The following is an 18319-nucleotide window of genomic DNA, read 5'->3' as shown; positions in this document are numbered from 1 at the left end:
TTAGGCAACTTCAAATCAAATCAAATGTTCAGATTTTAACAAAACCTGATGGGGAAACGTTGAAATTCAGGGATTTTGATTTGGAAAGTCTTTAGGAACACTGATCCAATAAAGGTCAAATTGAGCAGAAATAGTTAATTGTACCTTCATTCTTGTGCTGCAAAGCAATCTCTTTTGGCCCATACCATCATTCTGGATGTTGCTGCTAATTTCTTTTCACTTAAGCTTGTTCAAAGATGTGTTTTGTGTGTGGATATCACCTGATTTCCCTTTCTCTTCTTTTAGCCATAGGAATAAGACGTCAGGCTGGCCGCCCCCAGGCCCGGGCTCGTGGGGTGGGCTGCAGGGGCCCCCGTACAGTTGGGACAGCATGAACAACACCAGGGATGGCCGGGACTTCTTTACCAAGTATGCTTCGTCCTGCGCATCCATCACAACTGCTTTGCTTCACCGCACAAAGTTCACTAAAAAGCTCATGCCATGCACATTCAATAAGTCGTGATTTTTTTTTATTTTGGTTTTAGCCATGTTTTCCTGATGATTCTCGCAAAATGAAGGGTCAAAACACAAAACTAAAAATCGGGCTAGCATAAGCTAACATAAAGAAACGCAAATATTTATTCATCAGCATAAGCAGAAATTCAAGCTTCCGAGATGCTAAAAACCAAGTAGAAAGACATTAATTACATCAAACCTTAAACCTTTCAACATCACTCTGTCGAGTATGAGGTGCAGGGTTATTTATTTTTTTTATTTTGTTTTGTCACCAGTGCACAAGCTCGCTAGAACTGATGATTGGTGGCTAGACAGAACAATGTGCATTTTGTTTCCTACTTTTTGTGCAACTATTTTTGGATAAACAAAGCTAGTTTTTGATTACAGTAATGCCATTATTTATAGATAATACATTTTTGGGTGCTTGACATTGTGCCCCTTTTTCAATTTGGTACTTTTAAAGTTTTGGTCTTTTTTGTATTGGGTTCTTAAAAAGAGCAACCTGTCCTAGACACCGCCGACCCGGGTTAGATTCCGGCCTGAGGTCCTTAACGCACGTCTTCCCCCCTCTGTCAAACCCCCTTTACTGTCAGCCTACTTTGAAAGAAAACCAACCACTAGTGCCAGAAAAACTAACAAAAAGAGTAATAAAAAGAGTAATCTGAGCAACAGTAGGTTCTTACCAGAGGTGGGACCAAGTCATTACTTCCCAAGCCACAAGTAAGTCTCAAGTCTTTTAGAAAAGTTTTAAGTCGAGTCACCAGTCAAATCAGGGGTCATAATATTGTCCAAACATGAGTCAGAATCACAACCAAGAGAACGGATGCAGATATGCTGAATTTAAATTTGGATCATCAAGACCAACGCAAGAAAAGGTTGTCTCTCAGAGCCAGTTTTTTATTTTTTTCATGCTAAAATAAAAAGTAACTTCTGTAACTCTTTCACATTTTTACTGCAAAACAAGTGAAAACACAGCTGGCCTTTGCTGGACACTAGATGTCCATGTACATTGCTTTTATGGCTGTCTCAGGTCTGCCCCGTCTTACTTTTACTAAGTCCTGATTAATACGCTGAAAATGTGAGTTTTATTAAGCAGTTGCTTCCTGTTCAAATTTAGCCCAAAAATGTTAAGTCAGGCTTGATCCACCCATCTCAGTTGCACAAACATCTTTTAAACAACAAAAGTAGACCTCTTTATGGAGACCTCGTTTTGTCTTTCACTTCTCAACTAAATTAGGCTGTATGATACACTTATTGTAAGATTATGTAGCGCATCGCTGCATCCGCATGTGGTCTGAAAGACTCCTGACAGGCTTGGAACTAGGTTGTGCTTAGATCATCATAGCAACGTGCTGCTGACATGTAAAGCAGGGGGAATTGGTGCAAGTGGCACATCTTGGACACACAAAAAAAAATAATAGAAAAGCTATGTAGCAAATTCTACGAAGATAGCAGAAGTATGAGGGCCTTCACTCTGTTGGAGGTAGTTACAAAAACGTATATTGTAACTACCGTACTCTCAACTTTGTATTTAAATCTTTTTAAGGGACAAGTTTAAAAGTTGAAGTTGCTGAAATGTTCTTTGGTTTGATGTAATGCACACTGTCAGAAGTGCTAATTAATTGTCTATATGCACAACTCCTCTGCAAACTCCAACTTTCAAGTTCAGAATTAAAACTTCATTGATTCTTATTGTATTTCAACCTGGTAACTGGAAAAACCCAACTTGAGAGTACACAATATACGCCAATAGATTGTACAGTATACATCATTGGTATCCAAAGTACTTGACACTTAGTCTGAGATTGAAGACCTGAAAGTACTTGCAAACTGCGCAAATAAAGGAATGCAAAGAATTGGGAATGTTGCTTATTTTCAATTCTTGACTGCTAAACTATAAACTAAACATGTATTATTTTAATAAAGCATGCCAAGTAATCTAATTGTTGTTGAAAAATAACTGTAACTTATTGTATATCCAAAACATACAAGGTTTGAACATGTTTGCCTTATTAAAATATGTTGTCTAGAAAAACATATAGTCTATCAGCAACAAGAGCAGTTACTCGTTCTTCAGAAATGCTTGCTCTGTTTAGCCAAGTTTATTGAATGGGTTTGTCCTGCCCTCCTCCACTGCGTTGGCGGGCGCCTTGACCCTCTGGCGCGTTGACGGTCCTCGGGTTTGGGGCGGGTTCCCGGGTGGGCGCCGGCCCATTCCCGGCGGTGGCTTCGCGGGGCCTGGCCCCCCGGGGGGTGGCCGGGGCCCCTGCCGCGGGGGCGGGGCGCCCCTGGGGCCTCTGGCCCCCAGGGCCCATGGCCAGGATCACTTCAGCGCGGCCGGCTGCCGGCGGAGCCCACGGGCTCGTCCCCGCGGCTCTCGGGGGCGTCAGCATTGCGGTGGCTGGGGGATTTCCTCGGGGTCGTCTCTCCTCTTTCCTCGGGGGGGGGGGGGGGGGGGGGGGGGGGGGGGGGGGGGGGGGGGGGGGGGGGGGTTTGCAGATTTCCTGTGAAGGCCCCTCTCGGGCGCACTGCTTTGGGGGCACCTTTGGGAGTCCGGGGTTATGGGTCCCCTGACCCCTGCCTCTGTGCTCGGGGAAGGTGGGTCTTCGGTTCTCCACAATCACTATCAAGCTATTTCCTTCTGGATAATTTTCACCTAAACTAGTGCACTCTCACAATCTCCCACAGGTGCTGGGTCCCAGGTATTAAATGTTCACTTATAATACAGAAAGGCTATAATTTATTTACTTTCTTTTACTTTTTTTTTTTAGGTATCACATTACACATGTCAGCTTAAATAATAATACATATGATTTAGCAATGGTATCAAGGTGTTACACGATTGTATCTGTTGCTTTATGTCTGTTGGTTGTGCTGTTCTTTTTGTGTCTCTTTCCAGGTGATGGAGCAGAAAGAGGACGTTTTATCATTCTCTTCCTTTTATCTCTTCTTTCTTTCACCTCTTCTTTCTCTTTTTTTTCTCTTCTTGTTTTTCTTTTACTCTCCTACTTTCCCATTGTAGTGTCCATATAATTTGAAATTCTCCCTGCAGGAATCACAATAAAGCTATTTACACGCACAAATCAAGCGGAGCATTATGGCGAAAGCTGTTTGCTCCACTTGTGAAAGTAAAATCTGTCGAGCTCTATTTGGCATTAAGATATCAATTTTTATTGCCACATTGCTAGACAGGACACTGGGGGGAAAAAAAAGAGAGAAAAAAAAAAAGAATGGGTTTGTCCAAGTCTGTTGCTGACTAAAGGTCACTGGATGTTTGGGGACCAGTTTACTATAAAATTTGAATTCAATTTAAAAAACGTAGTAAAAAAACGGATAGTGTATTGTTCCTACTGTTTTTCATTTTTTGATGATTTAAGTTCTGTAAAAATCTCACATTTGATAAGTTTAAAAAGTTGTCCATCTGCATTGACAGCCAGTGCTGGCGGGGGAAAAGTTGTACCCTTCTTGAATTGCAGTGCAGGGCCACTCAAAATTATTCCAAGGGCCACATATGACCCAGGGCGGCACTTTGGACACCCCTGATGTAGATTATCCAGATTTTAGCGCAGTCTGCCTCCAATGTAAAGAGGATGTTAGAGTAGGTTGAAAAGCCACTAAGCATTAAAAGTATATAGCCATGTTATATGGGCTCGATGAACAAATACAAACAGATATGGCGTCATCTAGCAGCAATATCGCAGAACTATCACACTGTCAGTTTGCTTAATTTATAAATCAATTATAAATAATGCCAAACTGTGCCTGACCCTCCGCAATGGCTCACAGTAAAGCGCCAGCTCAGCGTGACTGAAGACCAACCGTCATTAATTAAATACAACGATCTACAGCAACTATAAGAGCCTCATATCAGAACATCAGTAAAGTTTGCTGTCACATCTGAGCTTTGGCAGGTCAGTGAACACCAACGTTCATGCTGTATTCCCAGCGACATTCCAGTCTTTTCCCTCTTGGAATAATTTTTTTTTGCGTTTTTTTTTTTTTTTTTTTCCACTGGATCTTGGACCTTTCTTCATTGTTTCCACTGTTTGTTGGGACATGCTAATAGCCATTAGCTGCTTCCTGCACATTTGCACAGTGTCGCACTTCCACTGTTATAAATAAACTCGAAGGGCTTTATTTTCTAACAAACTGAGCAAAAACAAAGTGTAAAACGCCCAAATAACAACTAATACGCTAGCAGGACGTGATAATCTTTGTAAAAACTTTTATGCAACCAGAGTGAGCTGCTGACATATAAATAAAATAAAAAAAATCAAATTACGTGGTTATGCGTCCTTTAAGATGGACAGAAACTTAGATGCTTGCAGACAGAACTTTAGTTCAAAAAGCCCAGTTACCTTTAAGTTTTAGTTGAAAATGATTGTCATGCTGTTAACTTTTAGGACATTCAAAATGAGAGCTGTATAGTAGTGCAGTTGGTGGCATTGTTGCCTTGCAGCAAGAAGGTCCTGGGTTTAAGTCCTGGAGTGTTTCTGCATGGAGGTTGCATGTTGCTCTGTAAATGTGTGGGTTCTCGCTAGCAGTCCAAAAACATGACTGTTAGGTCAATAGGTCTCTAAGTGTGTACCCCGTCTCTCGTCAAATAGCCGCTAAGATAGGCACAGAAAATGCAATTAAACTCCAAATCAATTCAATTCAATTTTATTTATATAGCGCCAATTCATGAAACATGTCAACTCGAGGCACTTTACAAAGTCAAATTCAATGATATTATACAGATTGGTCAAAAATTTCCTATATAAGGGAACCAGTTGATTGCTTCAAAGTCTTGACAAGCAGCATTCACTCCTGGAGAAGCGTAGAGCTACAGGGAGAGTTGTCTGCATTTTCCATGGCTTTGCAGCAATCCCTCATACTGAGCAAGCATGAAGCGACAGTGGAAAGAAAAACCACCCATTAACGGGAAGGAAAAACCTACAGCAGAACCGGGCTCAGTGTGCGCGGTCCTCTGCCTCGACCGACTGGGGTTACAGAAGACAGAGCAGAGACACAACAAGAGAGACAAAAAAGCACAGAAACACACATTGATCTAGTAATCTGTTCTACATTAGATGGTTAGTAGCGGGTGAGCCGTCTTCCCTGGATGATGTCACAGTTAACAGAACGTCAGACCAGGTGTAGCTACTATGAAGAAAAAAGAGAGAGAGAGCAAAAAGTTAAAAGCTGAAATGACAACAGTCATTTTAATGCAATGCAATGCAAAACTGGAGAACAGTAGAAATCAGTAGAGTGAGAAAAATAGGCCCTGATGTCCTCCAGCAGCCTAAGCCTATAGCAGCATATCTATAGAGGTAGCTCAGGGTATGAGCCACTCTAACTATAAGCTTTGTCAAAAAGGAAAGTTTTAAGATTAGTCTTAAAAGTAGACAGGGTGTCTGCCTCACGGACCAAAAACTAGGAGTTGGTTCCACAGGAGAGGAGCCTGATAGCTAAAGGATCTGCCTCCCATTCTACTTTTAGAGACTCAGTATATCAGTATAATCTATCTGTATATTTCTAAATGTCATAATATCCACTTTTCGCGGTTGATCTTTCTGATAAGCTGTGGAAAAGAAAGAGGTGCTTTACAGAATTGGTTTTCTTTTGGAAGTAGTTTGTATTTATACTAGGTTCTGTGTGGAGTTGCTTCCCCAGTACAGTTTACATATTGGGTGTCAGACAGCTAAATATTTTAAGCTTGTTATATAACTTGCACTGCTTGATTCTTGACTGCATTAAATCCGTTTTATCTCATGTTATTCTAAAATCCGTTTTAATTGTCATGATTTAAAATGCAGCTTATACATCAGTTTAGACCTGATACTTGCGGACAAACTATTGTTTCTAGTGATCTTATTTTACGTTTTAATAACTCGGTTCAAGAGTAATAAATTTCCATTGATTATGTTGAAACAGGAGGTGCTGCAGAGATGAGCAGCTGTTATGGTGTGCATATTCAAATCCACTGTAAATAAGATTTAACCTCTTAATATTTTTTTTACCCCTTGCCCTGACCTTGTCACTGTGGATCTGCCCCACAGTGAGATTAAACTCCAATGAACCTAACAGAGGAGATGAGTAAGCATGGCAAACTGGAACATGCTTCATTACAGGCAGATTTAGTTTTTTTTACTTTTGTCCCATCCACAATACAGCCTAATGGGTTGAGACAAAAGAATGAGACGGTATCAAGTTTGATCATAAGGGCGCATTTTATGCAAAGTTTTCTTTTCTAGACAAACATGCGTCACTGAGAGAATCTTGTGCAGAAAGGCGCAACGATTTTGCTTATGAAAATAAAAGCGTACAATACCGAAATCAAAGACTGCCAAGGGTTGTTTTTGATTCATAAACGGCAAAAGGAGGGAAACGATTTGGAGGGACTGAGAGAACGAGTTGCCTCCACTTAAACTGTGTATCACCCATTCAATAACCGACACTCTGCATGCTCAGTGTCGTTCAGACGGGCGTTTCAGGCTCGGGACCAAATGTGCAATTAAATAACGCATTTGCATTTTAGTGATTCCTCAAAGGTGACCGCAATGACTTGCAATCCAGGGAAGGAACAGGAAAATGTGAATCTTTTATATAAATTAACTTATTTTGAAGTTGTAAAGAAGACAAATGGTGGCATATTGCAACTAAAATATAAAAATATTAGACACACTTTTTTTTGTTAAGCCTGATGTACCTCAATTGCTTTCTCTGGCCATGCATCACTTTTATTGCTTTATTCCCCCACGCGTTGAACTGAAAAACGAACCGCCTAAGGGTTTCTCGGATCCACAAAGATAGAAATGCCCTTGATAAAATAAAAAAATGAGGTAACTACGGCGGGAAAACTTACCATTCTTTTGCCAAGTAAGATGGCTAAAACATGTGGTTTCTCTTGTTTTATGTTGTTCAAAAGTGACACTATGACCCCATATTTAAGAAGTTTTGTACTTTAGCGATTGTTTTTCAAAAGGCGACTGGTAGCAAAACTAGTGAGTTTTCGAGACTCCGACATAAAAGATTGTATAATTTCTCTTCTTCTCAGTAAGCAATGGGTGCTATGGTGCCCACCCTCCCAAAGCTCTCACTGGTGACCCGGTCTTCATGTAAAGGTCCCTTCTCGCTCCATCATCATTTGCACGTCAGGTGTCTCTTTTTGATAAGTTTAGATTATTGTACACTATATACAGTGTATTTCTAAACATATTTTGGTGTTCAATCCTCTCTTTTACAAAAGCTATTACAGTTACAGTTCTTATGCAAATGAGCTTAGGATATGACTGCAATCGTAAGGACCGATGATAAATACTTTCTTTGCTGAGGATTTGGCAACAATATTCAGTAATTCTTAAGAAAATTATTCAGAAATTCAACTCGTCAATTTCCTACTTTGCCAATTCCTCCGATTTTTATAAATGCTCCGTTCTGATTGTGGCTGTAGAAAAGTATTTTTGTTTCTAACAAATGTTCATTAGACTAACCTGTTGAGGAAGCTAATTTCAAACACATTGATTTATTTTGACAGGCAATTTTTTGTTTTTTTTCTTAGCTGCAATTCTGACCAATAAAGCATCCATTTGTGTGTGTATCTGTCAGCTTTAGCCGCACTTTTTCATCCAAACCTAGCCACGTGACAAATTTCTGAAAATGTAAGCTTCGGCAAGTTGGGGATGTTTTACCATTTTCAGTTCTTTTAATATAAATAGGATTGGAATAGTCAACTTTAGTTGAACGTAAGTTTATCAGTACGATTAGCAATATTGTTGTAAATGCTTGAAATAGACTTTCAAACAGGATTTTTAGACTTGGAAAGACATTTAAAGCATAATTCACCCCGATTTGTAAAAGCATTACCTTGCCCCCAGACTTTGATACCATTTTGAAAAATTGTATAAAAGTGGGCGGTGCCCAGAGACCCTGAGGGGCAGTGCTAAGTGTGAGGATGAGCGGTGGGGGTTAAGCAGGGCTGTGATCAGGACAAGAGAAAGTGACATGTTGAGACATGATGGAGAGTGACCAGGGCAACGCTAGCTATGTTTTCATGCACACGATTTCATGATCAGATATAAATGTATTCGGATTAAAAAAAATATAAAAATATAGAGCCGTAGTGTTTATATGGTGCACACAATCAATTAATCTGATCATAATGTGCATCTGTCTTCATTCGGAGTATAATTACTCTGAAATGCGCAGTTATCAAGTTTCCCCAAAAAAAACAACAACACAGAAGAAGAACTTCAGTTTTGGCTGAACAACAAAAACAGTAAATAAAGCAGTATTGAACAAATTAATTTGTCTTCCGAGCGACCAAACTGGACTTGGAAGAGATTTTGATTGCGGTTGAAACGTTACTAAGTAAATAACAATTTTGAGCTCTTAATGTTTTGAATAAAAACCTTGTATCGGGAGCCCCAACTATTTTGCGTGCCGACGTATTACCCCCCACTCATATTCCAATAGGCTTGTCTACGTGACATATTTTTATTCCGATCAGCTTTTAAATCTGATTACTTTTGTCTTTGTAAACGTAGCTAATGGTGGTTTTGCCACAGATCTGTCTTTTGAGGTCAGGATTTTTCTCCTCCTCCATCGTTGGAGGTTAATGGAGACTTTGTGGAGCCCAATAGGGATGGACAGTATCAGCTTGAGCCACTGGCTCAAGGCGCTGACTCGGCGATGTCCAAAGCCGGCGGCGCAGAGACGGTGGAGGACAGAATGCGTGCAGTTTCTGAGTGGTAAAGCCCAGCTAACATGGGCTAACATTCAAAGCAGCAACAAACACTACATTATCAGTTAATGCTTGAGATTCAAACTCTTAAGTCTGACTCGCTATGGATGTAGCCTTAGTCTGACTGACTGAGAAGCTTTGAAGCCACACACAGGGCTATGATGAAGGAAGCATGTACCGTTTGAACCAATAGGAAAATTCAACCGCAGTAACCTCAGTTCAACCCTAAGAGGGCAGCACTAACACGGTTTTAAGATAAATATTGCAAAACTAAATAAGTTGCAGAGTAACATTACGAAAGCACCCTTAGGCACAGTTTATACAGTTTATCTGGAAGAAAAAAAAGATTTTTGGGGTGAGTTACAATATTTTTGATTCAAAGGTTTTGCTTCAAGATGCATAAATAAAAATAAGAAACCCCATCAGGAGACAAAAACTACATTTGATTTCAAACTGGGTGTTCATTAGATGATCAAATGTTAATTAGTCTTAAAAAAAAAAAAGCTTGAACTTAAACATATGGGGGGAAAAGACCAAGCAGAACATGGCTTGATGACAAAACCCTTCAAAAGTATTCCCATAAGTCCACATGCACCTGCGGGTATCCACGCATATTAAGTGGAGAACAGATTTTCTTTTGCAGTTTAGTGACAGGATTAGAAACATCTAGAATCCACCTGTAAGTTGACATGGAGGTCAAGTCTTGTACAGAGAATAAAATAGATAAATATAAGTTTGTTACACTTTCACCATGAATTATTGAGATGATTGAGTAATCGGTGCACTTTTAATCGCCCCTCTCAGCAGAGTTTTGTCTTCAGGAGGCAAATTGGTTCATGATCACAAATCAGGGGGTCTAATGAATTGTAGCAGGAGAAATGGCCTTTAGGCTTAAAATGCTCTCAAAAATGTGATTCATGAACAGCTAATCTAACTCTTGGAACTTTGTTGTCTTCTCTTTGAGGTAAAACTATTCCTTTGTGGAGATTAATTCATAAATCTTTCTGTTAGGCACACTTGTGTTCTTTAATAGATTCCCCTTTAACCAGTTGTAGAGTCTGTATCCTAATAGCAGCCATCTTGCCCGTTAACCCGCAATGTTGTTTGGAAGTAAAAACATCTGCTCAAACATTGATGTCCGCCGTTTTGTTTCATTATCCAAACATTCTCGGTTGTGTCCTCTTGCTTTGCCTTTTCTAGCCAAGGGTCCCAGAGCAGCTCCCTGGAGGAGGTCCACCTGGACGGCCTCCCCCCCGCCCCTCGTCTGGTGGAGATGAGACGGGATCCGGTCCTGGGCTTCGGGTTTGTGGCTGGCAGCGAGAAACCGGTGGTGGTCCGTTCCGTCACTCCAGGTCAGTGGAAATATCCCACAATGAAGTCTCTCTGTGAAACATCGCATGTAGAATCGCAGTTTATTGTCCTGCTGAAGGAAAGTATCCCCAACAGCACTCGGTCTTCATCATGCTTCCTGTTCACTATGTTACACATGGTTAGACTCCGTTTACTACTTTGGCTCCTGAAGACAATTGGTTGCGCTGGATTTTGTTTAGGGGTAACGTAGTAAAGGGGCTTAATATAAAATGCCTTTTTTGAAACAATCTGAAACAGTCTGAAGTGGAAAATTGAAGCGACATCAGTGGATAATATATGTATCCTCCTTTGATCGAAAGCTGTTCACCACCAAAGACAACAGAGAAGAAAAGAAATGTGAAGTTTTGTCCCTCAAATATGGCAGAGAGAGAGAAAACTTGCCGCAACTTAAACAAAAAGGTGCAAACAGTTTTCCTCCTCATCACTTAAAAGTCCGCTAATCAGCGCTACCAGTCGGTACTTTCTCTGCGCTTGGCTTTCGCATCCAAGTGCTATGGCCACGTGCTAAAAGGTGAATTAACTCAAAACGATTGTTTTGGGTCTCCTTTCGTCCCGAAAGCATGTTAGTTGATTGGTTGATTGTGAAATTGCTGCCAAGCAATCCTAAAACACTGCTCTCAGCCATCAACTCAGTCGGCACGGACGCACGCAGTCCTCTTGGTAATCGACCCGAGCTGAATTCCAAGAAGACCGCGCCGCTAATAAAAATCCTGTTCCGAGTGTTTGGCCAAGGGAGAAAATTCAGATGCTCATACCTATTCCGTGTGTCAAGAGATAAACACGTGCGATGAATAAGACCTACGCCAAAGCAGCGCTGTGTACACACTTTCTAGTTGCTTCAGTAAATCATAATCAAACTGAATCTCTCCAGCTGCGTCTTCAGCGGGGCCCTGTAATCAGCCGCCTCCCAATTCCAGTGTTTTTCTGCGTGCAGGTGGTCCGTCCGAGGGGAAGCTGCTGCCAGGCGACGAGATCATCATGATCAACGATGAACCAGTCAGCTCAGCCCCCAGGGAGAGAGTCATCGATCTCGTCAGGTAGATGCGCAAAGTCGGCTTTGGACATAAATATTGGATTGGCTGTGAAGCTTGTGGTACCGAACGGCGGAATGCGAAATGTTAAATGTATTCATTATTTTATAGGGAGTGTCTAAGAAAGCCCCGAATGTGTTCAGCTGAGCGTCTCTGTCCTCCTGTGGTGTCATTATTCAGTTCTTTGCTTTTGTTCGTTTATTTCCACCTCCACTCAGGCCTTTCCAATATACTGAAAGTTTCTTGAGATGTATATTTGCCAAACTGGGACTTAAAGGTTTTTCCCATTCTGGGAGTTTAAGTCTAATTCTTCTACAGTATATTTTACCTCCTTGGAAAGTTTGCATGGTTCTCCTTTCTTGGAAAGATTCCATCCTCACTTAGTCCCTTTGTGGTTTGCAGCTGCTGATTTTACGCTTGTATCCGGGATCCAAAGCTTATGGTTCCTACCCTCATAGATGAGGGTAGGAACGTAGATAGACCGATAAATCCAGAGCATCAGGTGACCCAAAATCTTCGGTTTCTTTACCTCTAAACAAAAAATATGTCTATTTTGTAATCCATGTCTTTTGGAGATTGCTTTGTCCTCCTCTTACTTAACCATTCCCAATACCGTAACACTAAGATTCGTCTTAATGTATTCCTCTTTTAGAAAGCTTTAAGCCAGAAGGGCTTTGGTTATCCTGAAGCATCTATTTAGTTATGCTGTTGTAGGGTTAGACTGCCGGAGGTGTTGCCGACCGATTTTCCTTATTCTATTTTCTCCTAATACTTTGCATTTGCACTGTATTTTCAATAATCGCAGTCATTTTGTGTTCGCTTTCTGTTTTTTTTTCTCTGCATAGAAGGTAGGCCTGGCTCAGTGTGGTTGCTCTTTGCTGTATATCTCGGTAATGGAACCACTAACAGAGCTATTGCTGTCATTAATTTACTTTACTCTCTTAGTTTACGTTTGCCAAACAGATTTCTGACCATGTTGTTTGTTTAGCCGTGTCTCTTTACTAGGTGGAGCAATTGACAAACCTAGTGCTGCTGTTAACTTTGTCTACATGCTTTGTGAATCTTGGGCGTAGAAAGTACTGCTGGCCCAGTGTTTCTTTGTTTTGTTTTTTGCTGTTGCAACTTCCTATCGAAAAGGAGTGGTTTCCTCTCTACTGTCCCCATATGCTTGCTCGGGGTGAAGGAATTCTGCAAAATCAATAATTTGATGCAGTCAGCTGTTTTTTTTCTGAGATAGACAAACTACAAACTGGCATTTTATCTTCATGGAGTTTGACTGTATGTAATTGGATCTGGAAAAAAAAAAAAAAAGAGCCAAGCAAGGATTTTTCATCTGATTAAACGTGCAATCATTAACTTGCCATTAAAATCCTTATTAGTATCAGTCCAGTGAAGTTCTGGCAGTGTATTAGCGATGCTTTCCGGTCGTCTGCTTCATTCTTAATGCAGTTCTGTTCAAGAGAGAGAAAATTGAGAAAAAAAACAAAAAACATTGCAAAGCATCTTGGTGTGCTCAGCTTACCCTGACTCAAACCCTGTTTTTGCAAAATCACTTTCGTATTTGGGTTCTCAAATTAAAATGAGAGATTAATGAGTTTTTGGTTGAAAGCCTCTGGTTCGTACCGCATCAGTTCGGCCGTTGCTGGAGGCCTTTCGTTCCACCTCGCCCAAGCTAATCATATTCTTGGTGCACGTCGGCTTGTCGTTGTTTCTCAGTGATTGTTTTGTCGTGATTTAATTGACTGTCTGGTTTCGCCGTGTGCTTCCTGCAGGAGCTGCAAAGAGTCCATCATGCTGACTGTTGTTCAACCATTTCCTGTGAGTAAACACGGAGGATTTAGCATCCGTTTTTTTTTTTTTTTTTTTACAGTAGCTGATGCTTTAAAACCAGATAAAGGATTGTTTGTTTTTAACAAATGCAATGCATTTGATGAATACTGATGATGTTTGGTCTGAGCTGAAATTGGGCGAGTGAGTCAAGGAAAGACAATCAATATTTATTTTTTAAACAGTCTGCAGTGTAATTTTCCTGCATATACATTTTCAATTACGATTAAAGCCTATTTGCAATGTAGCTCAATCATCTGAGGCCCAGAGCATCATTATTCAGTATTTGCTGATGTTTTCTGTTTTCACGTGAGCTTAATCTGAATGTGACTTTGTTTGTGTCACTGAAGATCATTTATTTAGGATAATAAGGGTTTAACTGCTGCTTGTTAAATTAGTTTAGAATGCAGCTTCAGTCTATAATTTTTGTGATAGTTATATAGCTAGTTAAAGCGCTGTGAAAAACTATTCAGTTGAACAGACTTCATCTGTTTTTGCTTTTTTCACATTTGCACATTTCTGAGCTTCAGACACATTTTATCATAACTATGAAATGTATTTTTTCAAATGCTGAGTTGGTTAATGAAGGGAAGAAATGTATATAAATCAGCTGGCATATGTGAAAAAGTAACTGCTCCCTTTCTTACAATTAACATTAATTAACCAAATTTCTCGGAAAGCTGCACTCTGCTCTGATTACTTTCAGGCCCGTGCAATGAAGAAATAACTTAAACAAACTTCTCCCACAACATTAAAAAGGAAACATTTTTGCATGCTGAATTTAAAGTCCTGCACTTAAACTCAATGGAAATATGATGCTAAATAGGATGCTACAGATGTGTTTGTTTGAGTCAGTTTGTTTAGCTTTTTCCCTTAATCATTTGAAATCTGAAAGAAACAGATGATTGTACAAGTCAGCTTTGATCTTGGCCCCAGTCGAGCAAACATTTAGCTTCAGCAACCAGGACCAGTTCATCAGAAATGATGACTTGTAAGTGAAGACGTCAGAGTTATCTACTGAAGGGGGCATACAAACTTTGTAAAGCTTTTAACAGAATTCAACTTAAAAAAGATTCTTAACTTTCCATGTAAAGTTTTATCAGAGGTGGAATATAGTGCCTGCAGAAACAAGGGTTTTTAAAGGAAGGGTAGTCTATAAACAGAAATTAAAATATATTTTCTAGCCCTCCAGCTTTAAGGTGTCATCTAATATGTATAGTAAGAGATGAACCAGCGTTACGCCGTATGAGCAAGTTGTTGTAAAACAAGGTTTACTATTCTGAAACATAGATGAAGCGATTACACAGATGACATCTTAAACTGTCTTTATCACCTGTATTAAATGAGCTATAAGTAAGATATGTAATGCCTAAATGCGCCTCATTTGTCACCCTGGATGGAGGTAATATTCCCTATAAACAATCGGTCCTCTCCATCAACAATATCTTAGTCACGTTTTTCTCCTTTCAAACCTAGAGGTACGGTCTGGAGCTACTTCAATGCAGTGTGTAGGCCGTGTTTACTTCCCGGTTCCTGAGCCAATCATATGAGATTTTTTAAGGGTTCCCATCAAAGAGCGCAGCATTTGGTATATTATCGTGGCAAAAGAGCAGCAGCCTACAAACATGGAAGCCAGTAAGGAGATGCAGACCAGAAATAGAACAAAATACAACATCATATACCTGTACTGTGAAAGTAAAAATTTACAACAGCAACACACCGTTTAAAAACGGCATATTAGATTGTTGGGATTAGCAAGCTGTTGTACCCATATCAGCCACAAGTTGTCAGTATTGCTTATAGCTCCTTTAATATTATGCAGCTTTAGTCTATTATGAGATTAATACTGTCATAGCGATGATAAAAGACTATTTACAGATTCTTTCACTCTTTTTTTAGGTCACTGTATGGCTGTGACTAAATGTCACATTAATTGTAGCCCGATGATGTGCTTAAAATATTTTTAATACATATTAAACATATTAAAACAAAATTCAAGCTGGGCATCATCAGGACACTAGCTGCATTAGGTAGGGTGATTCTATCACTAAACCCCACACATTAATTGCAGTTAATTAGTTTCTTTTGAATTCATTGATATTTATTACTGCTCTCAAGGAACCAAAAGTGCAAAAAAAAGTAAAAATTACAATACTGACAATACTGGCAGTTTTTGGGGTTTTCAGTCACCTTTATCGTCATTATAAAGTCAAAGTCTTATAAGACATTTTTCACAATAACGATAAAACGATACGATAAATACCCACCCCTACCTGTAATCCATAAAGTTTCTGGATCACTACATTAACTCAGAGATTTCCAGAATGCTGTTAACATCTGTAATTCTAGCGTTTTCCACGGTGAACATAGGTTCAAAGCTCAAAAGAATAAACTGGAACAACTTTACCGTGATATGTCCAGCCTTCCTGTTGTCTGCTGAAAATCAGGATCTCTCTTACATCTCATGGCATGTAGTAGAAGATACAATCCCCTCTGAACCTATCCGCAATCCTCCAAGTCATAGCAGCTATAGCAATCTTAAATCGAAGGCAGTTTCACTAAGTTTTTGTAAATGCATTTCGACACCTATCCACGATTTTCAGTAAATTCTGAAGGATAATAGCTAAGCAACCTGGAATTTGGCACCTAGTGTTTTAAGCTCACGGAGGCCCAATAATAATAAGCTTTAATTGACAAAAACTGAGCAAACGTCCAGTCGCCTTTGATTTAGGCCTGCTGTCAACACCTCAGTGATTCGGCACAGATGTTTAACTTTGAGTCTCACATTTACAACTTCCACATTAAAAAAAAAGCATCAGTGAATGCTCAGGTGCATTCAAGGATCGATGAAAGGTTCGGATTTATGAGTCTCCGGCCAGGCGGTCACCAGCCAGGATCAATCTGGCAGAAAATTGACTGATCGTCCGCGGATTCCTCGGAGCATCTGTAACGTTTCGCTGCGTTACCAATGGTTGCCTTTTCCCTTACGTTTTTGTCTTGCTCTTCATCAATCCATTCAATGTTGAATCCAGTGTTGCTATTTCTCCTCTGGGTGCTACAAATGAAATGAAGGTAAAAGTCTGGTGCTGCTGAAATTCTGAAGTGGGAAAAAAAAATAAAGATTTATTACATTGCAAATGTCAACGTTATGGCAGCCTGTGATGTTCTCTGTCTCTCTCTCTCTCTCTCTCTCTCTCTTTCTTCATTCGTGTGTCAATGCTTATTTATCGCTTTTTTCTCTCTCTCTCTCTTTGGACGACTGCCCCTTAGTCTCCTAAATCAGCGTTCATCAGTGCAGCCAAAAAAGCCATGCTCAAGTCCAATCCGGTCAAAGTGCGCTTTGCTGAGGAGGTCATTATAAACGGCCAGGTCCCGGTCAGTCCCACCACACACACACACACACACACACACACACATAAACACATGCTTATGTATGACCTATATAGGCAATGCCAGATGGTTTCCGCTTAAGACAGACAGTTCACTGAATGCAAAAATAGATAAGACAATCACAATATGAATTCTGCGGTTGCCCTTTCACATATTAAAGGGACTTCATATGCACGGATTTAAAAAAACGCCGGTGATATCCTTTCTCCGCAGAATCCGGTGAAGGACAACTCTCTTCTGTTCATGCCAAACGTCCTGAAGGTCTACCTGGAAAACGGGCAGACGAAGTCTTTTCGTTTCGACAGCAGCACGTCCATCAAGGTGCGCGCTTTTCCCCTGTTCAGAGGATACAGAATCTGGTCCTCTTTGAAACCCTGTTTGTTCGTCTGAGACGGCAAATAGAATATTCTCATTTACAGCCTTGTTGGGTTTTAATTCATTTGCGATCCCCAGTGAGTTGAACCTAAAGGGAAACGAAATAAAAAATCCCCGCCAAAAATAGGAAATGGTTCTTTTCGACGCATTCTGCCTTGTGAGGCTCATTTTCTGCATACAATGATTTCTCTAGTATTATAAAAGAGTCAATTAGGAAGTTATTTTTTGTTTTGTTTTTTCATAAAGAAAATATGTGCCAAATTATTGGGTGTTTTCCAGATGTCTTAATTAAAACTGGTGAAAATAAATGTGCAGAGATTCTTACTTTGCAGATCAACAGGAGTTCCAAAATCTGAGCCTCAGCAGATGCAATTCACAATCAGATGGCATCCGCCGTGTAAAATCCCAATTGAAAGGACTACGTGTAGGATTTGGGATTTACTATCCAAGTTGAAGAAATATCTGAAATTCGGATGCAGTATCAAAATTAGGTTTAATAATCAAGGACCTTTTCTGTTTTTCACAGCAAAATACATTATAAATTATATTTATTGCTTAACTACCTTAGTTAATCATTATATATTAATTTGTTATTCTGTTATTTAAAAGAAAGGTGGCTCTAAGTCTATGTATCATTTGTTTAAGGTAATTTAAAATTATTTATCAGTTTTATTGGAAAGAAAGGAAACAAAAGTTGTTTTAACACAAAAGTTAATTTCAATTTAACAGTCTATCATGGGTGGGGCTTAATGACCAAATATGGTCATTGAAGCATTGTTACGGACCTTTTGCATTCCTTGTGCATGAAACTCAGTAGCTTATCTAAAACGGATCTATTTATGTGCAGATCAGAGTCTATTATATTTTATGGAAGAGACAAAAAAAAGGCTTTTGATCATGAGGTCTAATATATATTTATGGGTGGTTTGTTTATTTGTTGTTTAGCCTCAGTGTTTAATGGGAAAGATCCGGCAAAGCTTTTGGAAAGATGAAACAGTGTTTGCCTTTGAGATTTTACCCATTTCTATTCCTGATATTCCTGTTAGTGGTCTGTTAAAATGCTTTCATGTCCTGGAAAACAAAAAAAGAAAAAAAAACAATAACC

The 18319-nt window shown here is 39.8% G+C and overlaps 1 protein-coding gene across 4 annotated transcripts in view; it reads left to right on the top strand.

The window, feature by feature from the left end:
- LOC105921527 (FERM and PDZ domain-containing protein 4) overlaps positions 1-18319 on the top strand; it is a 94831-nt gene that overhangs the window by 62245 nt on the left and 14267 nt on the right. For all 4 annotated transcript variants that reach the window (XM_021313442.2, XM_012857320.3, XM_012857321.3 and 1 more), the window contains exons 2-7: positions 286-408; positions 10421-10572; positions 11526-11628; positions 13395-13440; positions 16720-16824; positions 17053-17160. In XM_021313442.2, the coding sequence (XP_021169117.2) occupies positions 286-408; positions 10421-10572; positions 11526-11628; positions 13395-13440; positions 16720-16824; positions 17053-17160 (637 nt within the window). The remainder of the gene's footprint in view (positions 1-285; positions 409-10420; positions 10573-11525; positions 11629-13394; positions 13441-16719; positions 16825-17052; positions 17161-18319) is intronic.

Source organism: Fundulus heteroclitus, chromosome 24 (genome assembly GCF_011125445.2).
Source record: "Fundulus heteroclitus isolate FHET01 chromosome 24, MU-UCD_Fhet_4.1, whole genome shotgun sequence".
Lineage (NCBI taxonomy): Eukaryota > Metazoa > Chordata > Actinopteri > Cyprinodontiformes > Fundulidae > Fundulus > Fundulus heteroclitus.
Note: the sequence above shows the minus strand (reverse complement) of the source record. Positions and strands in the feature narration are given on the sequence as shown.